Source organism: Staurois parvus, unplaced genomic scaffold (assembly GCF_062004578.1).
Source record: "Staurois parvus isolate SC_StPar_1 unplaced genomic scaffold, SC_StPar_1.0 ptg000070l, whole genome shotgun sequence".
Taxonomy (NCBI): Eukaryota; Metazoa; Chordata; class Amphibia; order Anura; family Ranidae; genus Staurois; species Staurois parvus.
This window is the reverse complement of record NW_028317866.1, coordinates 4627990-4655506: the sequence shown is the minus strand read 5'-3', so window position 1 is coordinate 4655506 and position 27517 is coordinate 4627990. Positions and strand designations below refer to the sequence as shown.

General features: G+C 41.0%; 1 protein-coding gene across 4 annotated transcripts in view; it reads right to left on the bottom strand.

Annotated features, from left to right (window-relative positions):
- FANCL (FA complementation group L) overlaps positions 1 to 27517 on the bottom strand; it is a 139185-nt gene that overhangs the window by 65862 nt on the left and 45806 nt on the right. For 3 of the 4 annotated variants that reach the window (XM_089669222.1, XM_089669225.1, XM_089669224.1), the window contains one exon: positions 7564 to 7632. The exons of the other annotated variant lie outside the window; for it this stretch is intronic. In XM_089669222.1, the coding sequence (XP_089525348.1) occupies positions 7564 to 7632 (69 nt within the window). The remainder of the gene's footprint in view (positions 1 to 7563; positions 7633 to 27517) is intronic. 4 annotated transcript variants of the gene reach the window in all.

Genomic DNA, 27517 nt, shown 5'->3' with positions numbered 1-27517 from the left:
CCATTTCTATTTTAAACTGAATGGGTTATTCCCCTCCGCCCTATAGCAGAAGTACTGCTACAGGGCGGCACAGCGGCACAGCTGCACAAAAAAAGGTTACTGTGATCATCAATTATTTAAATATAATTACTTAAGCAAGCTAAAACAGTATGCCATTAGGACAATCGCCAGGTCTAACCCCTGACCATTTCCTCACCTCTAAGATCTTTATTGTGCCCTGAACAGTCTCTTCTCTCAATGTCTCCCGCCAAGATCTGCTTATTCAGTTCATGCTTGGCCTGGGAGACATTAGGAAAAGAGGCTTTGCCACAAATAATGGACACATAAAGGAAAGTACAGTTATACTTTAGCACCATATTTAAAAAAAAAAAAAAAAAAAAAAAAAAAAAAGCATCAATGCTTAAAATATTTAAAACATTTTCTTAGCAATTAAAAAACACTTTTTTCTTCCTTGTATAAATATTTTAGGTTTACTGGTCTTTATGCTCCATTGAAAGTGTAAAATGAAGAATTCATTACCTACTCAAGTATACCTGAATGTATAAGGATGCACTTTTATATATTCAAGAGCTGGTACACAAAGGAAATATTCTTTTCTCCCTTCTACAGCAAAATTATAAAAAGCCTAAATGACACTCCTTTAAGCAAAGCCATCTTTTGACACATCCATTTCAATGAATAATCATAGCTAGTACTGTTTGCCGTTAATGATGGCAAAAGGATAGTGTCATTTACAACAATCCTCTTTTCAGGCCTTCATACTTTAGGGCATCTCAGGTTGCGCGGGCCCATTAGTCATTTTCAGTCCACATATGCATCACGGTGATGCATGGCCAGAATGCGTGGGCAATTATTCTTGAGGGGGCCACTAATACTCCTACAGTGACAAAGCTGCTAAACATTTAATGAATAACAAATTATCCCGTTAATTAAAATAAAATCTACAACTCCAATAAATGAATGCTTTAAAACTTGTCATTGAGAAGCACTTTGCATTTATTTGACTAGCAAGAGAACAGAAACAGCGGTAGGAGAATCGCCCCTGGTGCTGATTTCTTACCACTCTAAATGTCTCCTCTGAGCCAGAGTACACTAGCTGTTTCTGATCATGCTGTGAGACACCTGCACTGGCTAGTAGACTTGTCATGACGCACAAAACCCTACCATCTTCAGCTTGACATTGTGCAAGTTATAATTATTCATCCAAATGAAAATGTCACTGCACCAGCAGCAGACCTCTCATCAGAGCAAAAGAAAAATACATCAAAACATTATCAACCCAGCAGGAAGACAGGGGCCATAAGGAAAATTACCCATTTTTAATATGGATGCCAGAAGCGGCATCTATTATTTTTTTTACTTGAGGGAGGGAAAGAGATCCTCTAAGGTCTGGAGTCCGGCAGCATTAACAAAACCATGATGCACATAAAAGAATGGACATACACATAAAAGGGAAAAATAAAATCAATCACACCATGTTGTTTTTTGTTTTTTTTTTTACATTTTAAAATACGTATCCGTTAAAAATCTGTAAGATGGATATTTTATGGTGCCAATGAAGAGTTTGCTTTAGCAAAAAAAAAAACACATGACAAAAAGTCAAAGAGATTTTGCAGCGTAATGTGAAAGAAAGGCAGCATGCTGTTCAATAAAAAAAGGAAAGTTGCACATTAGAGTTTGATCACCATAAAAAGCAGGCTGAACTAGAATATTACCAATTACCATGTTTACCTACTCTGCTTGCCAGGGCACGGAGGCAATGCTGGACAGAACACCTTTTCAAAACTCGTGTTTGTTCCCCACCCACCTTTCTTTGCACTGCATCATACTACCTGAAAGCACTGATGAAAGCTTCATAGTGGAACTGAGCTCAAAAAGTATTGATTTGCTATGTTAAATGGAACATTTAGAAATGCCTATTCAATATCCTGGAAAAAATGTACCTTTTGCCTTCACACCCATGCGTATTGCGAATGATGTTTTTTTTTTTTTTTTTAGTGTGTTTTTGACCACGCATTTTTGATGCATTATGCGGGTTTTTTTGACTAGGAAAGTATTTCCAGTTTTGGGTTAGGGTTAAATGTTATGGTTAGTTAGCGGTAATCATTCGTGTTTCTAATCCAAACAATTACAGCTAACCCTAATCATTATTGCTAACCCTAACATGCAACTTCGGACACAAAGTTTCCCTCTGTACTTGTCAAATGCACAGATGCGAACAAGATCCATAGGCAACCATGCTAAATGGACTGTAGTGTGTTTCTGCAAAATGCATAGGTGTGAACCAAGGGTAACTCCTGCAAAATAGAAATGCACTTCCAATTATGTGAGTGTGCCTAGGCACTCCTATGTCTACAGCCTCATAGCTGTATATCTGCAGTGTGAGATCTAAGGCACAGCTGCTTCTGACCAGTCTTGTGAGATTTGACGTTACATTTTTGGTGATGTCACTACTGTATTGCTCACTGTTTTGCTTGCTAAAGGCTCGGATGTGAGGGCACAAAACCCTGCCTCTACCAAGATGGCTGCTTTTACATAAAGACAGTGTGGAACAAGGCATCTTAGGTCACTAATGGGGAAAAGATCAGCTGCAGGAAGACTATAGGCTATACTGGCAACAGGTCCTTTGATCTCTGCATGCCTTTTTTAGGGTTATCAAATTTATCAAGTGCATCTCCTCTAAAGTGTAAATATATATTTATATACACTGCTCAAAGAAATTAAATAATAATAATCAGGGTTAATCACTTTGTGGTCTTAATGTTATGGCTGATCTGTGTGTGTATACACATATAAAGCATTTAAACAGTATAGCATCAAGTCAATTAAACTCCTGGGATATTGATCTGGTCAGTTAAGTAGCAGAGGGGGTTGTTAATCAGTTTCAGCTGCTTTGGTGTTAATGACATTAACAACAGGTACATTAGTAAGACAACAATGAGACAACCCCAAAAACAGGAATGGTTTTACAGGTGGAGGCCACTGACATTTTTTCCTTACTCATCTTTTCTGACTGTTTTTCACTAGTTTTGGATTTGGCTAGGGTCAGTGTCACTACTGGTAGCATGAGGCGACCTGGACCCTACAGAGGTTACACAGGCAGTCCAACACCTCCAGGATGGCACATCAATACGTGCCATTGCCAGGTTTGCTGTATCTCCCAGCACAGTCTCAAGAGCATGGAGGAGATTCCAGCAGACAGTTACTCTAGGAGAGCTGGACAAGGCCGTAGAAGGTCCTTAACCCATCAGCAGGACTGGTATCTGCTTCTTTATGCAAAGAGTAACAGGATGAGCACTGCCAGAACCCTACAAAATGAACTCGAGCAGACCACTGGTGTGAATGTCTATGGCCAAACAATCAGAAAATCAGAAACAGACTGCATGAGAGTGGCCTGAAGGCCCGATGTCCTCTAGTGGGCCCTGTACCCGGCACTATAGAGCTCAATTGGCATTTGCTATTGAACACCAGAATTGGCAGGTCCGCCACTGGCACCCTGTGCTTTTTACAGATGAGAGCAGGTTCACCTTGAGCACATGTGACAGACGTGAAAGGGTCTGGAAAAACGATGGAGAACGTTAAGCTGCCTGCAACATCGTTCAACATGACCATTTTGGTGGTGGGTCAGTGATGGTCTGGGGAGGCATATCCATGGAGGGACGCACAGACCTCTACAGGCTAGACAATGGCACCCTGACTGTCATTAGGTATAAGGATAAAATCCTTGACCCATTAGACCCTACACTGATGCAATGGGTCCTGGGTTCCTCCTGGTGCACAACAATGCCTGGCCTCATGTGGCGAAAGTATGCAGGCAGTTCCTGGAGTATGAAGAAATTGATATCATTAAATGGCCCCCACGCTCGCCTGACCTAAATCCAATAGAACACCTCTGGGGTATCATGTTTCGGTCCATCCAAAGTCACCAGGTTGCACCTCAGACTGTCCAGGAGCTCAGTAATGCCCTGGTCAGGATCTGGGGGGAAATTCCCCAGGACACCATCCGCCGTCTCATTAGGAGCATGATCTGACGTTGTCAGGCATGCATACAAGCCATACAAACTACTGAGTACCATTTTGAGTTGCTGCAATGAACTTCAGCCATATGGACTAGCCTGCTGCATCATTTTTTCACTTTGATTTTCGGGTGTCTTTGAATTCAATCCTCTGTAGGTTGATCGTTTTCATTTCCATCAAACAATGGGGCATCCTTACATTCCTAACACTCTACCCAGTCCACATCAGTATAGATATGCAGCATGATATTTTTCCCTATTGTAATCTGATGTGTTATATATATAAGCTTACCCTGCAATAGTTATGGTCTTTGCATTGCTTTTTTTTTTTTTTGTACTTTGTAATCCTGCTAGTTATTTTCCTTTCAACTTCTGCTCCAAGGGAAAACTAGAAACTATGCTGAATGTGCAGGGCCTGTGTGTCAGCAAGTGAGCTTGTAGTGTCCCAGGGAATCCAGGGGTAACAAAACTGCTCCTAGACAGACAGACATTAAGGAAACACTGTCACCTTAAGCTATGCACTCACGCTGTGGGGTACAAGCTAACATGCCCGGTCATCCAATACTTCCTGTAGGGCTTATCTCTGCTTTAAAGCATATGTTCACTCTTGGGAGCATGTTACATGCTACATTACTGCAGCTCTAAGCCCCAATCCCCCCCCCCCCCCCTGTAACAACGGGTCAGGGCTTTTCTCCCTGCACCCATAGTCACATATATATATATATATATATATATATATATACACACACACACACACACACACACACACATACATATATACATATATATATACACACACATATATACAGTGGGGATCGAAAGTTTGGGCACCCCAGCTAAAAATTTGTATTAATGTGCATAAAGAAGCCAAGGAAAGATGGAAAAATCTCCAAAAGCCATCAAATTACAGATTAGACATTCTTATAATATGTCAACAAAAGTTAGATTTTATTTCCATCATTTACACTTTCAAAATAACAGAAAACAAAAAAATGGCGTCTGCAAAAGTTTGGGCACCCTGCAGATTTTATAGCATGCACTGCCCCCTTTGCCAAGCTGAGACCTGCCAGTGTCATGGATTGTTCTCAATCATCGTCTGGGAAGACCAGGTGATGTCAATCTCAAAGGTTTTAAATGCCCAGACTCATCTGACCTTGCCCCAACAATCAGCATTGCTGATGCATTTTGGAAACAAGTTCTGTGGACCGATGAGGTTAAAATTGAACTTTTTGGCCGGAATGAGCAAAGGTACGTTTGGAGAAGAAGGGGCACAGAATTTAATGAAAAGAACCTCTGTCCAACTGTTAAGCATGGGGTTGGATCAATCATGCTTTTGGATTGTGTTGCAGCCAGTGGCACAGGGAACATCTCACGAGTAGAAGGAAAAATGGATTCAATAAAATTTCAGCAAATTTTGGATGGTAACTTGATGCCATCTGTGAAAAAGCTGAAGTTAAAGAGAGGATGGCTTCTACAAATGGATAATGATCCTAAACACACCTCGAAATCCACGGGGGATTACATCAAGAGGAGTAAATTGAAGGTTTTGCCATGGCCTTCACAATCTCCTGACCTCAACATCATTGAAAATCTATGGATAGACCTTAAAAGAGCAGTGCGTGACAGACAGCCCAGAAATCTCAAAGAACTGGAAGACTTTTGTAAGGAAGAATGGGCAAAGATACCTCAAACAAGAATTGAAAGACTCTTGGCTGGCTACAAAAAGCGTTTACAAGCTGTGATACTTGTCAAAGGGGGCAGTACAAGATATTAACTCTGCAGGGTGCCCAAACTTTTGCAGACGCCATTTTTTTGTTTTCTGTTATTTTGAAAGTGTAAATGATGGAAATAAAATCTAACTTTTGTTGACATATTATAAGAATGTCTAATCTGTAATTTGATGCCTTTTGGAGATTTTTCCATCTTTCCTTGGCTTCTTTATGCACCTTAATACATATTTTTAGCTGGGGTGCCCAAACTTTTGATCCCCACTGTGTATATATATATATATATATATAAAAATGCAGCTGTGTGGGGCTCCGCCCATCTCTCCACATAATTTATTCACGACTACCATTAGCCTTTGCAGCGTACGGCTTATAGTTCTTAATGAACTACCAGTGCTCACACTCTAGGTAGTTGAGTCTTCCTGTCATTCAGTAACTCTCTGCCTGTATGAGGTACGAGCAGACAGCTTATATTGACAGTCTGCAGGAGCCCTGCATTGTGCCCACAATTTACTGATCTTGTGTGCAATGCTCTGCAGACTCCTAATGGAAAAAAATGCACATTTTTTTATCTAGAAAAAGACATGCATTTTTTTTTTAAATGTGAACTTATCCTTTATTGTGATAATAAACCCTTACATAAGCCCACCGAAGCAACTAGACTCCGGTGATATATAATGATGAATTATGGCCTCCTTCATCAGCTGTTCCTGTTTATTTGCAGCCCTCTCTTCTCTACAGCATTTCAAAGTACATAGATCAGATGGTATTTCTCAGCTTCCAGGAGGCAGGGGGCAAGGATCTAATTTCACACACGTGGTAAGCCATCTCCAAGGATTGCCTGGCGTCTAGAAAAACTGTCAGAAATGATTCATATAGCAAGCAGAGGAAGAAGACCGCAGAGAGGATTCACACTAAGTGCTATGGACTGAAGAAAATACACATGATATGAGCCATTACTTTGTTAATTTTCAATTTAAGAGGTTTACAATTACTGTACTAAAGCACACTTATCGTTACTGGTGTGTCTGTGTATTGTCATGTCCAGTAGCAGGGCAGGTCATCTATGGAAATGATAGAAGAGCCCAACCTTTTCAACAGCTCCTGGGGGGGGGGGGGGGTGTATTACTATATTAGCATTTTAAGAAGGGGTCGGCAAAGTCAGGTTACAAAATTCTTTCATGAAAGAATTCCTTTAATGATCTGCATGTTTCACATACTGGATTAAACACTTACAAGCTTGTTCAGTAAGGTAAAGAACCAGTACAGTTAACTACACTCCTAGATTGTACGCTCCAAGGAGCAGGGCCTTCAAATCCCTCTTGTATTGAACTGTATTGTTACTATATTGTCTCCCACTATAATGTAAAGCGCTGAGCAAACCGTTGGCGCTAGATAAATCCTGTAGAATAATAATAATAAACTAATCAATATCAAATTATTATGCGTTGCTTTTAATATGACATTTGTTGTGGTTGATATGGGTTACTGCATTCTGCAGCTCTCTGGGCTGCTTTACAGGATAAGCACAATGTTGATTTGGTATACTCCATTGACAGCTGTTCAATTCCTCCAGACTTTAATCTTTGAAAGCATCCTTATACTGTATTTCATAATTCAATTCTGTAATTTCTAGGACAAAGAAACCACTTCTTGCAAAGCGCATTGACAAATATCTACCATGTAAGTACTACAACATGTGTGCCAGCAATGAATAGAATCCTACTTATTACTGTTGAAGCCCTTGAATCAGTTTTCAGCAACAACCAAGCTAAAACAAATCAGTTGTAAATACATATACAAGTGCACAAGATCTTTACCTGTGGTGTCCAAGAAACAGAAAATGGCACTGGCATGTCAATACAGCAGTCTGGAGCTTTGTATGGATACTGAAACAAAAGCAGGAGTTGGACACATTACAACAGAACAAGGCAGAATAAATTTAATTTCATACTAACTTAATACTAATGCTAAAAGAGGTAGTTAGAAAAATCGACACCTAATTTATCTCAGTTGGCTACAGTTTAGTTTAGACAGCATTTGAATCCCTAATGTGCATAAAGAACCAAAAGTAAGAGGTGATCTTGTTCAGACACCACCCACTCTGAACTGGTGTACAGGAGTTTTTTTAATCCACTATAAAACTTTGCCTCTGTGTAGGAGATTCCTGTGTGAAGACTAATTATTGCTGATCTCTTTCCATGCAGTGTGACCAGTCTTGTATCTGCCCACCTCCTGTAGTATGTTGACCTATGGGCCCCTTCCATCTTACCAAACAGGATATGAGCATAATAGTGATACTGTTACCACTGCTTTTACAAATTAAGTATTGGGTTTAGAAAAGGCATTTGCAAAAAAAAAGTGAGTTTGTGGCTATTAAGGAACTGTTGTCCCTTGACTTCAGCTATAAATTCAAATTGAAGCTGAACCCCTTGACGCCGACGTAACACAAATATGCGACCTCACAGAACTGGGCTTTTTTCCGAGAGGCCGCATATTTGCGTACCTGTCTTTCTGCTGGGAGCATGCAACACGGCGTGCTCCCAGCGCAAAGACTGCGCTGTCACTGAGAGCCCTGGGTTCCATTCTAATGATTGGGACCCGGGACTCCCGATTCCGGGTCACATGATCGCTGTGATAGCCACTGATTGGCTATCACAGTGATCAGTCACTGTACAGCCTGGCCCCCTTGTTTTTTTTCCTCTCTATGCATGGAGAAGAGAGATATATTGTATCTTTCTAACTCCTGGCATAGAGGGTAAAAATAAATATATTAAAAAAATAAAATACCTAGATCAAGGTTTGATCTAGTTCAGTACCAGAGTAAGTGTTTGGATCAAGGTCAAAAGGTCAGGGTGAAAGGTCAGGATTTAAAAACAAAATTGGTATCAGTGTCAGTTAGTGGCAGTGTGTTTTAGGTAAAAAAAAAACCCAAAATGTGCACTATTGTTTCTGGGCTGTACTACGGGTACAGACAACAAATAACATACACATATATGGTATCGCTGCAATCGTCAAGAGCTGGATAATTTATTTTGGGTTGTTCTTTGGTGGTAGGTTATGGTAGTAACAGGAAATACACAGCTAAATAAAAAATAATTATTGTTTTTTTTACTATTTTGGGCCAGTTTGACTTTGATAACAAAAAAAAAAAATCAGGAGATATCCATTACCATTTACTGCCAAATGAAAGCCCAATTTGTCCTGAAAAAAACAAGGTATAATTCACCTGGATGTACAAAGTAGTTGTGATGATATGTACGGTTTTACTAACACATGTCAACGTTGCAAAATTGTGCTTAGGCATTTAGATTTGTTTTATCCTTAGGCGTGAAGGGGTTAAACACCACTCATGCTCCTGAGACAGCATTGTTGGAGTACTGTGCAGAGAGATGTCTGCTCTAGAAAATGGTAATATAGATCTACGACGACATCTATAATGACCCAGAAATACTACCATAAATTAGCATTATTTTGTTTGCCCATATAATTCAAATACTGTGTTAACAAAAAGGATATCTATGCACGAAAACAGTTTTCTATGCAGTCCTAGTTTGTTTTGTACCTTAATCTGCATAAAAAAAATAAAGATGGAAAAAAAGGTGACATATATTTATGTAAACAAGCCCTAACAAACACCTGGCTCAATTTGCAGGGAAAAATTGCATTTTTGTATTCCCTGTAAAATCCTTTTTTTGGAAGTCTGTACAGCACACAGGCTCCATATACATTTGGGTTATACTGCCTCCTATGTGTGGATTTGGACACTGGCAAACAAAAAATAATGACTAGCATGGTATAGAACCTTCCTCAGTTTGCCCAAGCAGTGCTGAAAGCAAGACAAAACACAGAGGGATGGGGCCTGTGTCCCTCTACAAACTTCCAAGGATTTTACAGCAAGTTAAACATTCACTCCAAGACACAAGGTTTACAAACATTTAGGATGTCCAAAAGCAGTCCAATTGAGAAGTGGGCAACCCAGCAAACAAAACACTAAAAACTCTACTACTATGAAAACTGAAAGAAAGTGGGAAATGTATGTACCTGAAAGAGCTGCCTGGAGAACCTTAATCCCAAGGCTGGCATCAGCATAGGCCTAAAACAAACACCCACCTGATAAACTAAGAAAATGTGTAAACAGATTACCAGGTGGCTAACATGTAAATGTGGGACACAGGTGCCTGATGCTGAAAAGCCCAAGAAGCACTCACAAAACTAGTAGAGTATGCCTTGACAGTAAAGAGATGAACCCAAACCTTAAAACCATAATCTTAATGACACTTTGTCCGAGCCACTGAAAAATGGTAGAACAGAAAGCTGGCTCCCCTTTGCACCATCAGTGGTGACAAAAAGCCAGTGTTTCCAATGAGTGCAGTGGTTGGAAGGCAGACAGGCACAGCTTGAACTACATCCAGCCAATGAAGGATATTTCATTCTGATGTGCTTGGAATGGACAGAGGAATGGAAACACAATGTCCCAGTTAAGGTGGAAAGTCAAAACCACCTTGGGAAGGAAGAAGACTCTAGACCTTAAAACCACCTTGTGCTTGTGAAAGACCAGATAAGGTTCTTAGAAGCAAAACTGTCAGTTCAGACACACACTTCATAGAGATTATAGCAACAAGGAACACAACCTTATGAGTTTTTGTGGAAAGGGAAATATTCCTAATAGATTCAAAGGGTGGTCTTCGAAGTGCAGAAGGAGCCAAATTAAAGCCCCATGGAGACATGAGTGTGCGCACAGTGGAAGCCACATGAGAAACACCCTGTACAAGGGTCTTAAAGAATGGGAGCCTAGCAGGTTTCTGGAAAAAAATTGCAAGCGCTGAGATCAAACTCCTAATAATACTTAAGACCAATTGTTGAATTCTGACCTTCTTACATTCCGGCTCAGATCATCTCATGAAGTATAGCATTTCCTGGAATTAATGTTTTTTTTTCTCAGCTCAAGTGAAGTATGCCATCCATGTGCAATGGTAAACCTTGGGAGAAGTGGGATTTTGAAATCATGGGAACCACAGAGTTGGACAGGCCCGTCACTAAAAACCCAGGCTTCAACAGCCATGGTGTTAATGCCAGCGACTGCGTGGCAGGATAGTAAACTTGTCCTTTGGGACAGGAGATTAAGTAAAGTCCGGAAAAGGCCAGAGTGTCTGACAGGAGTCAGATCAGGTCCAAGTATCACATCAGCCTGAGCCCATCCAGAGCTACAAGGATCATTAGAATTGTCCTCCATCTCGATCTTTTGAAGCAGATGAAGAAGATTTAGGGGAAGAAAAGTGCAGATCAGCTGATACTGATCCCACAAAGTTACTAGAGCATTTACTGCTGCTGCCAACAGAGGATCTTTGCAACTTGAGACAAACCAGTAAAAGTTTTCTGTTGAGACTTGCAGCCAGGAGGTCTACATTCAGACCCTGTTCACACTTGGTGAATTAAAATCGCCAGCAGGATTGCAGGAATTTTGGCCGTAAATTCAAACTCGGGGTAAACGTGCATTTGGGTGCCATAATGCTCAATGGCACCCCAGTGCGATTCTGAATGATTGCCATTTGAAAAATGTGGAAAAACTTGCCTTTAAAAATTGTGGGAAGCTCAGAGCCCCCCCCCCCCCCCAAACAAAGAAGGAGTTTTGGTTTGGTGACAAAGGAAACACACATAGGGCAGCCCACTGAAGTGAATGGGCTACCAAATGGGTGACACATGGAAACTCGTGTAAATCACGCAAGTCAGAATGCTCATACCTGCTATGCAAGATCAACAAGAGGCACCATCACAAAATTTTCCCTACACCCTAAAAAATTCTAGAGCTTATGTCGCAGATGGTGACAGCTGGACCAATGTAACCATGTGAAAAATGCCATACCTGAAATTCCTCTTTAAAATCCTGTGAGAACCCAGCTTTAGATAATCAGTGTCATGTTCGCTGTACATCAGTTAGAAGACAGCACAATTTTATACGGTTATTCCGCATTACCTATTCAGCAGTATTTTTTGCCTTTTAAATTCTTACTTATATAGTCATATTACGGTATGTGCTTTTTCAGGAGAATTGATTCGCATTCTATGCTTTTATGAAGAAACGAAACATTAAAAAAAAAATAAATAAATAAAAGTTGTTTAGCTGAACTGCCTTTGAGCAAATAAATCTTAATCTCTAACCTTAGAGCCAGTTCATTGCAGTTAAAACAGATTTTACATAAACCACAAAATAAGCCTATAGCAGTTGAGAAATAAGATCCCTGACCTTAATACTAGGCCATCACAAGACCAGATTATTTTACACGTGACTCATGTGTATAGCTTCAATAGACACCGATATGGGCTATTGTTTCTGCATACTAAATGAATGTGTTCTTATCCCTTCACACCAACCGTAGGATTACGCTCCCACCACCACAAATATTCTTTGCCCCCGTTTTCATTTATCTTCTCCTGGGCAAAGATAAAAGCTGAAAAATTGAACTACTTAGCTTTGTGAGCTTAGGGAAGTCTGAATGGCTGCAGGCAAGAAAGGGTATTATTAAAAAGTCACAAACAGTTCAGAAAACCTAGGTTTAAATAATGAGAGCCTCTCTGTTAATGCGGGAGCGTTAACTTCCTCACTTAATGTACCAGCTGCTATTTTATATACGTCGGTAAGAACTAAACAAAATAAGCCGTTAAAAAATGCCGCTTGCTTTATAACTGGATTTTGGCTGTGATGGGGATGTTGCATTTAAAAGTAAAAACAAGCAAGATTAGATTAACGAAAGGATTAAAAAAAAATGGCGTTTGTAGTCTATCGTGGGGGAAAGCACAGGCTTTGCTTCACCAACTTAATGATGTAGGGTAAAATTAGAGAGATACCTTCCAAGGAAGAAGGCACATAGTAATCACCTTTATAGCATTGCTTAACAGACTAGTAACTGAAACAGTCATTTCACCAACTGTGAAATGGCTTTAAAAGAAAACAATTCTTCAGACAATTTACTTAATAACTTAAGCTCTAAGAACTTACAGTGGTCCTTACTAACGACGGTACAGATTCATTAAAAAATCCACTTTTATATGTATGAAATGAATGCAGCACTGACGGAGGTTGCGTGAAATTCATGCACAACAGATTAATACTTTAGGCATGGAGGTTTTAATTATCCAGTATATTATAAATACACACACAAAAGAGCTGCTTTGATGGACTGAAAACGGACAGAAAACAAATATTCAGTTAAAAGTATTAACAGTAATGCCACTTCTAATATTTTTTTTCACTCTTTATTCTCTTCTGAACCTTTACAGATGTAGTGCACTACTAAACAAATGCATTGCTTTATTGTTTTTGCTTTCTTTTTTATGTGTTGTACAAGCTTTTGTTGTATGTATATTTTATTTTGCATATCGTGTTTCATGGATTTTCAATAGCATTGCTGTAAACAGGATATGTGTATGAGCACTGTGATGCAGCCATCTTAAAGTGGTTGTAAAGGTTTGTATGTTATTTCAAGAAAAAAAATTATTATATATATATATATATATATATATATATATATATATATATATATATATATATATATATATACACACACACACACATACACATATATATACACATACATACACACACATATATGTTATATTTACCTGTGCAGTACAATGGTTTTGCACAGAGCAGCTCGATCCTCCTATTCTCGGGTCCCCCTCTGGCGCTCCTGGCTCCTCCCCCCACAGCAAGATGCTAGCTATGGGGGCACTCGTGCCTGCTTGCTCCATAAGACAACATGCCTGATGAAGGGGTCCTGCGAGACTCTGAAACATTGTCTTGCTGTAAGTATGTGATCTTTCACTAAAACTTTTGGACCCATATTGGGGATCCTCGAAGTGCTGGTGACATTCTTCCTTGCTTACTCATAAAAGACACAGAGCACGGCTCAGCACCACCACTGCTCCCTCCTCACTGGCTGTGATTGACAGCAGCAGGAGCCAATGGTGACGGAGAGAGCTGAAGGAGCATCTGCTCTCATGTGCATCACTGGATCAAGATAAGGCTCAGGAAAGTATTAGGGGGAGGCTCTATACTGAGGGTTTTTTACCCTCATGCATAGAATGCATGCAGGTAAAAACCTTCAGCCTTTGGAACCACTTTAAGAACCTTTGTACTGTTAAACAATATACAGCTTGTGATAGTACGTTGCATTAGTGTGGCCATTTATATAAGCTACGTAACATACCAGAAGAGGTGCATGTACTATTTTTGTGCAACACACTAGAATGCATGGTAATGTGTTACTCTACGTTGCAGTATAATGCAATGCACGTCCATTGGCAAGGTGCTATTCAGGTTGAATAGCACATCATCACACCAACACGAGACGCACATTACCATAAAGTACATGTTACCATTGCATAATGGTGTGAACGAGCCTTTCTGTCCCTTTCACATGATTGGTCCGATTGGGTCCACCTGTCTATTTTTCAGGCAGACCCAATTGGACCCACCAATTTCCTTTATGGAGCAGTCGATGTAAACTGACTTGTGTTGGTTTACACCCGCCTACATTCAATCTGATCTGATCTGCTAAAAACAAAAACGGACGGGGATCCATTCCCTTCTGTCCGGATGGATTGGATAAGAGGGCAGTCAGGTGTAAATGGACAGCTGGTCCCTTACACCCGACTGCCCATAGAGAAGAGCTTACTGTGTCCGTGTCCATTCTGCATAAACAGAGAGGACATGGACCTGTCAGCGGATTCTGATGACTTGCTCCATCTCTAGTGGCAGAAACCTAATAGGTTAAGTACACCTCTTGGGACCTTCTCGGTTCATCAGATAGTTATCAGGCTCTTGCCTTGCATTGTCGCTTGGAGCAGACGTTATGGGCTCTTTATTGTAATACACAACAGGATTGCAAGCCCTAAACCAAATGGGGACGTGAGGTCTATCTTAGATCTCAATGCACTAGACATACGTCTTGACGCCTGTTTTTCAGATGGGATCGGTCCAGTCAGTGATGGCCTCTCTGCAAGAGATAGATTGTGCATGTCCATAGTCCTCATTGATGCACATGTTCGTGTGCCAACTTTTTTCAGGCTCATCAAGGGTTTCTGCAATTTGCAGTAAAGAATCGCCATTTTTATTTAGGGGCACTGCCCTTTGGGCTGGCCACAGACCCCAGAGTGTTCACAAAGCTCCTGGCCCTGGTGGTGAGCTTGCTGGAGGCATGGTGGGGGGGGGGGGTGTCAATCTCAGAATACCCTAATGTTTTTTTGCTCAGGGAGCAGTCAATTCCAAGTTTTAAGCGGATTATAAGCAAAGGTATCTTTTGATACGTCTCTCCATGAGGAAATGGTATCTATGTTGAAGTGGTTTCATATGTGCTGTTCCATTCCAAAAAGAACATTCTGTCTGTCTGAATCATGAAGCTCCAATTATTGGATTGATGGAGGGCTTTTTCCCTGGGTTATTGCAGAGTCTGAATTGGTGGCTGTTTGTCTGCAATCTGGAGAAGGGGTAGTCTTCCTTCCAGGATTACAGAAGATAGGAACCATCGATGCCAGTCTCTCCAGTTGGGGGGCTGGTTTGGAGGTGGCTACAGTTCAGGGAACTTGTTCTCTACAGGAAAGAATACTGTCCATCACTATATTAGAGCTTTGGACAGTACGCCTTGCTCTGGATTATTGGACGAATAAGTTGCACAGGTTGTGGTCAGGGTACGGTATGAAAATGCCACAACAGTGGCGTATATCAACACCAGGGCGGCATTCTGTCTGGGGCAAAACAGCATGTGTCGTCTCTGTCAGCAGTACATATTCCAGGTACAGAAACCAGCAGGGGAGGGGGGTTCCCAGTTGTCAGCAGCTAATACCAGGAGAACGGTCCTTGCATCCAGAGACATTCTTGGCAGCCAACCAGTGGGAACTTTGGATGTGGATCTACTGGATTTTAGGTTCGACAACAAGGCAGGTTGTGTCCAGGTCGAGAGTCCCGCTGGCAATAAGGAGAGATGCACTGGTAACACCCTAAGGACCAGTTCTCCCTAAACGATACCTTCCCCTGATTCAACTATGGCCATGTCTTTAAGCAGGATCCGTGAGGGGGTAACACTGATAATAGTGGTACCCTAGCCTAGCACAGGAAGGGCTTGGTTCACTGGCATAGTGAATCTGGCAGAGGATACTTCTTGGACACTTCCAGTCTGTCCAGTCCTATCCAATATTGTATCTTGCTTTACAATTCCTAGGGTTGAAGGCTTAGCTATTGAAGCCCAGGTCTGAAAGGATCAGGGGGTCTTGGATCCAGTTAAGTGCCAAGAAGTTATCCAGTTAAGCACATTAAAGGTCAGATTTTGTCCCAATTTGTTTCCAGAGACCATCGTTTCTCACTCCTTGATTCATACTTCATGCAGGGTGTAATAAAGATGGTCCTGTCTGTCAGGCCACGCTTGTGCCCTTGGGACTTGAACTTGGTCTTGGCTGTCCTTGCAGAAGCCACCTTTTGAAGCAATTCAAGAAACTCTGTTAGTCTTTTGACTCGGAAGGTGGCTTCTTTGTAGTGGTGCACCGAATGAAAATTCTGGTGCCAAAACCGAAAATGCAGGATGCACCTGGCCAAAAAATGAAACGGACAGTTTTTACATTTTGTTTTTTTATTTAATTAATGTGGATGGCAATTTTGCATTGAAGTCACTAGAGAGTGTTTTTGTACTGAAGTGAATATGGATGTGATTTTGCAGTGAAGTCACAAGGGGGCGTTTACATGAAAGTCTACGAGACACGACTTTGCATGTATCGGCACCATTATTGGCAGCTTTTTTCCTATTGGCACAATGCCGATAACACTATTTTCGGCCAATATGTTTCGACTGCCGATAGATAGGTGCATCCCTACTTCTTTGGTTACTATCACTGCAGCAAGAAGAGTGTCAGAGCTGGTGGCTCTTTCATGTAAGAAGCCGTTCTTGGTCTTGTATTATGATAAAGTGATGTAGCATCCTCATCCATCTTTCTTGCCTAGAGTGTTCTAGTTTTCACTTGAATCAGGACAGTGTTTTGCCTTTTTTTTTTCCTAATCCACAGTCGTAAGGGAAAGGATCGCTGCATACTCTGAATTTAGTTAGGGTAGTCAGGATTTACTTGAGTTTTGTGGCACAGGTCAGGAATTCTGGTTAGTGCTGCTAGGAGGGCCCAGGAAAGACAGGAATCCAGGTCAACTATTTCTCATTGGATACGTCAGGTAATCATTCAAGCCTATGCTTTGAAGAGTAAGGTCTCACCCTATCAAGTGAGAACGTACTCTACCATCTTGGGCTATCCACCATCAAGTGTCAATGGCACAGGTTTGCAAGGCCTCTACATGGTCTTTGGTTCATACATTCACAAGGTTCTACCAAATAGATGTTAAAGCTACAGAGGATGCTGCCCTTGGCAGCAGTGTGTTGCAGAGGGCCAAACAGGTCCTTGGACTGATGACAGTGTCTGGGATTTGTGTCTCCCTCCCCTCAAATGTACTGCTTTGGGACATCCCAGATGTTAATGATTATAGCCTGCTCTGTGTCCCGAGATGTACGATAAATATAAATGGATTTTTTTCTACATGCTTACCTGTAAAATCAATTTCTTGGAGTACATCATGGGACACAAAAGGTCCCTCCCCTCTTTCTGGAATGTCATTGCTTGCTACAAAGTAGAAGTACTTCCTGTATAGGAGGGTTTATATAGGAGAGGACTTCCTGTTTTATTGATCTTCCAGTGTCCATTCATCTATAGGGGGCACATAACCCAGATAGTAATGATTATAGCCTGGTCTGTGTCCCGTGATGTGATACTTTACAGTAAGTATGTAGAAAAAAAAATTATCTAATTTTCTAACTGTAACTAGTTCAGGTGAATAAATGTGATATCAAACTCTTGCAAACCCCTTCATTCAAAATGGAATAAGGAGGACCAGCATCTAAAAGCCATTGGGCTTTGCTGAAATGCACATGTGTTGACAGGAGCAGAATGAGGTCAAGTATCTTATCTGTTTTGACCAGTGTTGTTAACAAATCTGCCCTGCTGCTATAGTAGAGGACAAGAGTTTCTTTGAGCTGTCTGGATCTTAAAACTGCACAGAATTACAAATGCTGGTTAGATTAAAAAAAAAAAAAAAAAAAAACAGTTCCAATACATGTATCAATAAGTGATTCTAAAGGCTTATTTTTTTTCTACGCTTGCTTGCTGTGTGCAGTGGTTTTGCACAAAGCAACCCGGATCCTCCTCTTCTCGGGTCCCCCTCCAGCTCTCATGGCCCTTCCTATGGGGGCACTGACTCCCGCTTCTGTCTCAGCCAATGAGGAGAGGAAGTCCCAGGATAACCAAGACTCCAGTGCACATCGCTGGATTGAGAGTGGGCTTAGGTATTAGGGGAGCTGGGGGGATGCTGCATAGAGAAGGTTTTTTTATCTTCATGCATAGAATGCATGAAGGTAAAAAAAACCTTGAGCCATTAGAACCACTTTAAGTATGTACAGTATTTAGCTGCTTCTCTGGAATTTAGCTATGGCTGATCAATCAAGCCAAAAATTATATTTAAAGCTGAACTCCAAACAGATTAAAGAAAGCATGCATGAATGTGTTATAATTTAAAAAAAAACACAACATTCAGTCTCTAAACAACTAATGTTGGTGTCTGAATTTAACTTGGTATCAGTCTTTTGCAAACCTCTGTACAGCAGAGCTTGAGACTGAGAAAGAAATAGGCAGCACAAAGAGTCAGTCAGTTGTGCTGTAGTGCTCATATGCTAACAAGGAACATGCTGACATAATGGTATACAAATGTGAAAGAAAGATGAGCTTATTGGCCTGCTGCTTCTCTTTCACTGTTCAATCACAGGCTGCAGGCAGTGGCAAGACATAGTTGCATTACTTAAAAGTGATATGAAAGATTTTTTTCTCCTCTGGGGAACTGCTGCATGTAAGACAACACGCACAACGGGAAGACTCCAGCAGAACTCCATAAGTCCTGACAGGTACAAGGGGCATCCACATTCTTAGAGCTGGGCAGCGTAGCCATGAGGCAGCATAGGAAGAAAGCGCAGAGGAGAAAAATTATTTAAAAATCAACAAGAATTGTATGCAAGTGCTGCTATTAACAACCTTTACTACACCCCTGCTGCTACACCATTAATAACAGATCTCTGCAAAGCCAGGACACAACATCTGTTAAATAGTGGCAGTGAATAGACAGCAGTGTTGCAATAGATTTTTCCTTCCATTGGTGTTTTGATATCACCTAAACTCCCATAACTGTCATTTTGGGCATAGTAGTTCTGATTGCAGCAGAAGAGTTGGACCAACATGGCAATATATTAACTAAAGTAATGACTCTCTGAAGCTTTGATGACTTCCTTTTTTAGAGATCTGCAGATATTCATTAAGCTAAGTTTCATTTAAGTTAGACATTGCAAAGTATGAGAGGTAGTTCAATGTTAACATCCTAAGTATCTTTACACCCCTATTCTGACACTTTTTAAAAAATTAAAAAATCAGTAGTTTATTGCTAGAAAATTACTTACAACCCCCCCAAATCATTTAAATTTTTAAGCAGAGACCCTTGAGCATAAAATGGTGGGTGTTGCAATTTTTTTTATGTTACATGATATTTGCGCAGTGGTTTTTCAAAAATGCTATTTTTTTTAAAAAAATACACTTTTTTTAATGCACAAAAACACAATATAATACCCAATTGTTTGGTAAAATATAAAAGATGATGTTATGCTGAATAAATAGATACCAAATATGTCATGCTTTAAAACTGCACACGCTCATGGAATGAGGCCAAACTACGGTACTTAACCACTTGCCAACCATGCTATAGCCCAGCAATGGGCAAACTACGGCCCGTGGGCCGTATACGGCCCGGCGGACCTTTTAATCCGGCCCGCGGAGCTAGGCTCCCGCTAGGCTCCTCTCACAGTCCGTCCTGAAGACCGATGTAGCATGAAAATCTGTCTCCTATGAGGATCTGTCCCCCTCGACGTATCTGCGCATGTGCCGGACATCGCCGATCGGCTGCTAATACCTGAAACTGGCACATGCGCAGATACGTCGAGGGGGACAGATCCTCATAGGAGACAGATTTTCAAGCTACACCGGAACGGCGCGGGAACACGGCGAGAGGAACGCGCGGAGCAAAGGTACAGTGGGGATCGAAAGTTTGGGCACCCCAGCTAAAAATTTGTATTAATGTGCATAAAGAAGCCAAGGAAAGATGGAAAAATCTTCAAAAGGCATCAAATTACAGATTAGACATTCTTATAATATGTCAACAAAAGTTAGATTTTATTTCCATCATTTACACTTTCAAAATAACAGAAAACAAAAAAATGGCGTCTGCAAAAGTTTGGGCACCCTGCAGAATTTATAGCATGCACTGCCCCCTTTGCAAAGCTGAGACCTGCCAGTGTCATGGATTGTTCTCAATCATCGTCTGGGAAGACCAGGTGATGTCAATCTCAAAGGTTTTAAATGCCCAGACTCATCTGACCTTGCCCCAACAATCAGCACCATGGGTTCTTCTAAGCAGTTGTCTAGAAAACTGAAAATAGTTGATGCTCACAAAGCTGGAGAAGGCTATAAGAAGATAGCAAAGCATTTTCAGATGTCAATATCCTCTGTTCGGAATGTAATTAAGAAATGGCAGTCATCAGGAACAGTGGAAGTTAAAGCAACATCTGGAAGACCAAGAAAAATATCAGACAGAACAGCTCGCAGAATTGTGAGAAAAACAATTCAAAACCCACGTTTGACTGCACGATCCCTCCACAAAGATCTGGCAGACACTGGAGTTGTGGTACACTATTCCACTATAAAGAGATACTTGTACAAATATGGTCTTCATGGAAGAGTCATCAGAAGAAAACCTCTTCTACGTCCTCACCACAAAAATCATCTTTTGAACTTTGCAAATGAACATATAGACAAGCCTGATGCATTTTGGAAACAAGTTCTGTGGACCGATGAGGTTAAAATTAAACTTTTTGGCCGGAATGAGCAAAGGTACGTTTGGAGAAGAAGGGGCACAGAATTTGATATAAGAACCTCTGTCCAACTGTTAAGCATGGGGTTGGATCAATCATGTTTTGGGGTTGTGTTGCAGCCAATGGCACAGGGAACATCTCATGAGTAGAAGGAAAAATGGATTCAATAAAATTTCAGCAAATTTTGGATGGCAACTTGATGCCATCTGTGAAAAAGCTGAAGTTAAAGAGAGGGTGGCGTCTACAAATGGATAATGATCCTAAACACACCTCGAAATCCACAGGGGATTACATCAAGAGGCGTAAACTGAAGGTTTTGCCATGGCCTTCACAATCTCCTGACCTCAACATAATTGAAAATCTATGGATAGACCTTAAAAGAGCAGTGCGTGACAAACAGCCCAGAAATCTCAAAGAACTGGAAGACTTTTGTAAGGAAGAATGGGCAAAGATACCTCAAACAAGAATTGAAAGACTCTTGGCTGGCTACAAAAAGCGTTTACAAGCTGTGATACTTGCCAAAGGGGGCAGTACAAGATATTAACTCTGCAGGGTGCCCAAACTTTTGCAGATGCCATTTTTTTGTTTTCTGTTATTTTGAAAGTGTAAATGATGGAAATAAAATCTAACTTTTGTTGACATATTATAAGAATGTCTAATCTGTAATTTGATGCCTTTTGGAGATTTTTCCATCTTCCCTTGGCTACTTTATGCACATTAATACAAATTTTTACCTGGGGTGCCCAAACTTTCGATCCCCACTGTAAGTGAATTGACACAGGGGGGACTTGGGGACTTAATATGGTGGATGAATTAATATGGTGGATGAATTACTATATGGGGGATGAATTACTATATGGGGGATGAATTACTATGGGGGATGAATTACTATATGGGGGATGAATTACTATATGGGGGATTAATTACTATGCTTACTATGGGGGAATATTACTATACTTACTATGGATGACACATACACATCATTCATCTACTCTTGGTCCGGCCCCCGGGTCCAATATATGAACCCATTGCGGCCCTCAAGTCAAAAAGTTTGCCCACCCCTGCTATAGCCGAATGACGGCTACAGCGCGGTTGTCCAGTTCTGGGAGGGTGTCATATGACATCCTCCCACAACGCACCCTCCCACGTGCCCCCCTTGGCACGCACCTGGCGCTCTCAGTGATCGCTGTGTCCTATGACACAGCAGATCGCAATGTAAATACAGTTGCCGATTAAGGGCAGCACTGTGACAGCGTGAGGAAAGTACTGCTGATAACAAGCAAATGACACAGAGGACATCTGCACTGATGATCAGTGCCCAGCAGTGCCACCCACCAGTGCCCAGCAGTGTCTCTCAGCAGTGCCGCCCATCAGTGCCATCAGTCATTGTCGCCTATCAGTGACCATCATTGCTGCATATCAGTGCAGCATCATCAGTGCCTCCTCATCAATGCCCGCCAGTGCCGCCTCATCAGTGCTGCCTATCCATGCCACCTATCAATGCAGCCTCATCAATGCACATCAATGAAGGAGAAAAATTATCTTTTTGCAAAATTTTATAATAGAAAGAAAGAAAAACTTTTTTTTTCACATTTTTTGCTCTTTTTCTGTTTATAGTGCAAAAATTAAAACACCCAGTGACGATTAAATACCACCAAAAGAAAGCTCTATGTGTGTGAAATAAAATGATTAAAAAAATGTCATATGGGTACAATGTTGCATGACCATGCAATTGTCAAAGTGCGACAGCACTAAAAGCTGGAAATTGGCCTGGGTATGATGGGGGGTAAAAGTGCCCATTAGGCAAGTGGTTAAAAATTTCCACAGCCAATGCTCTAAAAGCCTTTACAGGTTACCAGTTTAGAGTGACACAGGAGGTCTGGTGCTAGAATTATTGCTCTCGCTCTGATTTTTGCAATACCTCACGTGTGGTGCAATTGCAGTTTACGTACTAACGTGGAACCGACACGTGCATATGCTTTTGCATGCCAGCACGGTGGGACAGAGGCACTTTAAATTTTTTCATTATTATTATTTATTTTTACACTGTCTCTATTTTTTTTTTTTTTTTGGGAGATAACAATAAGCAGTGACAAATCCTCTTTATGAAGAGATCTGGGATTTATTAGACCCCAGATCCATCCTCTTACCAAGATCAGTGTGATCAAATGCTTTTTAGAAGTCAAAAACAAATTGTTTGAATGCTGGGAGATACTCATCGCTTCTGGTTTCTCAGACCACAGAGATGCATGGGGAAGATCCGTGTTCCAGGCTCCCCAGTGGAATGGGAGAGCCAAGGAGGCACCGGAGGGGGGTCCTCTTCCACAGTCTGTAAAAGCAATCCAGCAGCTAATCAGCTGCTAGGATTGCTTTTACGAAAAAACAATACTAGGATGATGCCTGTAGCTGCAGGCATCATCCCATTATACCACTTAAACTGGCAATGTAAATGTACATTAGAAGTTGTTAAAGTGGTTCTTATATGCTAAATTCTAATTTGTAATTTTCTACCACCATTAAAGAGCATGTGTAGCCCAAACATTCCTTTCTCATTATGAAAAGAGTAGAAAATAGTTAAAACTCCTGTCGAGGTACTTTGTTGCTGTCTGCGTCTCATTGGAGAGATTTGTCTTCATTTCCTGTCACAGAAACATAACAAGGAGGTGAGAGAAAAATCCCTACACAGTGGGAACTCCCATCTTAGACAAATGTCACTGGAACAAGTGCCTCCACAGAAAAATTTCTCCATACTTCTTGGTTGGGAAAAAAGCAAATGCTGGAGTCATATGCAGGGAACTGAACTGGCAAAGGTGATCGCAACCAATGGAATAGAGTTGTCAGTTGCTTGCTGTGGAAGGAGAAGACAGATATCTAGTGCAAAGGTATCAATTCTCTGCACCAAAAACAAAAAAAACTGGAGAGTCTACACAAAACTGGAGAATCTATTACTGGTAATTGAACATGGATAAAAAATATTTTAATGTGCCTGCAATTGAGCTTTCATATAAATGAAAGAACGATTTAGAAGAAGAGAGGAAGACAGCTTTTCTTTACAATAACTTTTATTGCTCTCTTGTCACAGTTCTCCAACAATCTCTAGATAATAGCTGTGAAAAATAGTGCAAAAATCCACTTGGCCTCTCTTCATTTTAGCTTTCTTCATCCCTTCTTTCCCCATTGGTCGGCATTGTTTTTTTTTTTCATCAATTTGCTGACCTTTGCAAAAAAAAAAAAAAAAAAAAACATAAAAAATACATACAGTCAGGTCCATAAATATTGGGACATCGACACAATTCTAACATTTTTGGATCTATAACCACCACAATGGATTTGAAATGAAACGAACAATATGTGCTTTAACTGCAGACTCTCAGCTTTAATTTGAGGGTATTTACATCCAAAATCAGGTGAACGGTGTAGGAATTACAACAGTTTGCATATGTGCCTCCCACTTGTTAAGGGACCAAAAGTAAGGGGACAGAATAATAATCATAACTCAAACTTTCACTTTGTAATACTTGGTTGCAAATCCTTTGCAGTCAATTACAGCCTGAAGTCTGGAACGCATAGACATCACCAGACGCTGGGTTTCATCCCTGGTGATGCTCTGCCAGGCCTCTACTGCAACTTTCTTTAGTTCCTGCTTGTTCTTGGGGCATTTTCCCTTCAGTTTTGTCTTCAGCAAGTGAAATGCATGCTCAATCGGAATCAGGTCAGGTGATTGACTTGGCTATTGCATAACATTCCACTTCTTTCCCTAAAAAAACTCTTTGGTTGCTTTTGCAGTATGCTTTGGGTCATTGTCCATCTGCACTGTGAAGCGGCATCCAATGAGTTCTGAAGCATTTGGCTGAATATGAGCAGATAATATTGCCCGAAACACTTCAGAATTCATCCTGCTGCTTTTGTCAGCAGTCACATCATCAATAAATACAAGAGAACCAGTTCCATTGGCAGCCATACATGCCCACGCCATGACACTACCACCACCATGCTTCACTGATGAGGTGGTATGCTTAGGATCATGAGCAGTTCCTTTCCTTCTCCATACTCTTCTCTTCCCATCACTCTGGTACAAGTTGATCTTGGTCTCATCTGTCCATAGGATGTTGTTCCAGAACTGTGAAGGCTTTTTTAGATGTCGTTTGGCAAACTCTAATCTGGCCTTCCTGTTTTTGAGGCTCACCAATGGTTTACATCTTGTGGTGAACCCTCTGTATTCACTCTGGTGAAGTCTTCTCTTGATTGTTGACTTTGACACACGTACACCTACCTCCTGGAGAGTGTTCTTGATCTGGCCAACTGTTGTGAAGGGTGTTTTCTTCACCAGGGAAAGAATTCTTCGGTCATCCACCACAGTTGTTTTCCGTGGTCTTCTGGGTCTTTTGGTGTTGCTGAGCTCACCGGTGCGTTTCTTCTTTTTAAGAATGTTCCAAACAGTTGTTTTGGCCACGCCTAATGTTTTTGCTATCTCTCTGATGGGTTTGTTTTGTTTTTTCAGCCTAATGATGGCTTGCTTCACTGATAGTGACAGCTCTTTGGATCTCATCTTGAGAGTTGACAGAAACAGATTCCAAATGCAAATAGCACACTTGAAATGAACTCTGGACCTTTTATCTGCTCATTGTAATTGGGATAATGAGGGAATAACACACACTTGGCCATGGAACAGCCGAGAAGCCAATTGTTCCATTACTTTTGGTCCCTTAACAAGTGGGAGGCACATATGCAAACTGTTGTAATTCCTACACCATTCACTTGATTTGGATGTAAATACCCTCAAATTAAAGCTGACAGTCTGCAGTTAAAGCACATCTTGTTCGATTCATTTCAAATTCATTGTGGTGGTGTATAGAGCCAAAAATGTTAGAATTGTGTTGATGTCCCAATATTTATGGACCTGACTGTAGCTTCAGCCTATTAGGAAATGAGGGCTGTCATTTAATCTACAGGTGAAACTCGAAAAATTAGAATATCGTGCAAAAGTTAATTTCAGTAATGCAACTTAAAAGGTGAAACTAATATATGAGATAGACTCATTACATGCAAAGCAAGATAGTTCAAGCCGTGATTTGTCATAATTGTGATGATTATGGCTTACAGCTCATTATAACCCCAAATCCACAATCTCAGAAAATTAGAATATTACATGCAATCAATAAAACAAGGATTGTACATAGAACAATATTGGACCTCTGAAAAGTATAAGCATGCATATGTACTCAGTACTTGGTTTGGGCCCCTTTTACAGCAATTACTACCTCAATGAGGCGTGGCATGGAAGATGTCAGCCTGTGGCACTGCTGAGGTGTTATGGAAGACCAGGATGCTTCAATAGCAGCCTTCAGCTCTTCTGCATTGTTCAGTCTCATGTCTCTCATCTTTCTCTTGGCAATGCCCCATAGATTCTCTATGGGGTTCAGGTCAGTCGAGTTTGCTGGCCAATCAAGCACAGTAATCCCATGGTCATTGAACCAGGTTTTGGTGCTTTCGGCAGTGTGGGCAGGTGCCAAGTCCTGCTGAAATATTAAGTCAGCATCCCCATAAAGCTCATCTACGGAAGGAAGCATGAAGTGCTCCAAAATCTCCTAGTAGACGGCTGCGTTGACCCTGAACTTAATGAAGCACAGTGGACCAACACCAGCAGATGACATGGCTCCCCAAATCAACACAGACTGTGGAAACCTCAAACTGGACTTCAAGCATCTTGCAGTGTGTGCCTCTCCATTCTTCCTCCATACTCTGGGTCCTTGGTTTCCAAATGAGATGCAAAAGTTGCTCTCTTCAGAAAAGAGGACTTTGGACCACTGAGCAACAAACCAGATCTGTTTTTCTTTAGCCCAGGTAAGACGCTTCTGACGTTGTTTGTTGTTCAGAAGCGGCTTGACAAGAGGAGAACGACATTTGAAGCCCATGTCCAGGATCCGTCTGTGTGTGGTGGCTCTTGATGCACTGACTCCAGCCTCAGTCCACCCCTTGTGAAAGTCCAACACTTTTGAATGGCCTTTTCCTGACATTCCTCTCCAGGCTCCGATCATTCCTGCTGCTTGTGCACCTTTTTCTTCCACACTTTTCTCTTCCACATAACTTTCTATTAATGTGCTTTGATACAGCATTTTGGGAACATCCAGCTTCTTTTGCAATTACCGTTTGAGGCTTTCCCTCCTTATGGAGGGTGTCAATGATGGTTTTCTGCACAACTGTCAGGTCAGCAGTCTTTCCCATGATTGTGATTCCTACTGAACCAGACTGAGAGACCATTTAAAGGCTCAGGAACCCTTTGTAGGTGTTATGGCTTAATTAGCTGATTAGAGTGGGACACTTTGAGCCTAAAACATTGCACCTTTTCACAATATTCTAATTTTCTGAGATTGTGGATTTGGGGTTTTCATGAACTGTAAGCCATAATCATCACAATTATGACAAATCATGGCCTGAACTATCTTGCTTTGCATGTAATGAGTCTATCTCATATTAGTTTCACCTTTTAAGTTGCATTACTGAAATAAATGAACTTTTGCACGATATTCTAATTTTTCGAGTTTCACCTGTAGACAAACTGTGAAAAAATGACTTACCTTCTATCTAGGGATTGCTACAGAGATGTGACATGAGAGAGGGAGAAATAAAAACAAACACACAACAGCTTTTATGCAAAGCTGCTGTTAGTGGGATAGCAAGATTAATAGCATGGTTACACTGCACAGGAAAAAAAAAAACAAACAAAAAAACTCAAAAAACTTTGGCTTAAACTCTTTTGTAAGAATCAAAAAAAAAA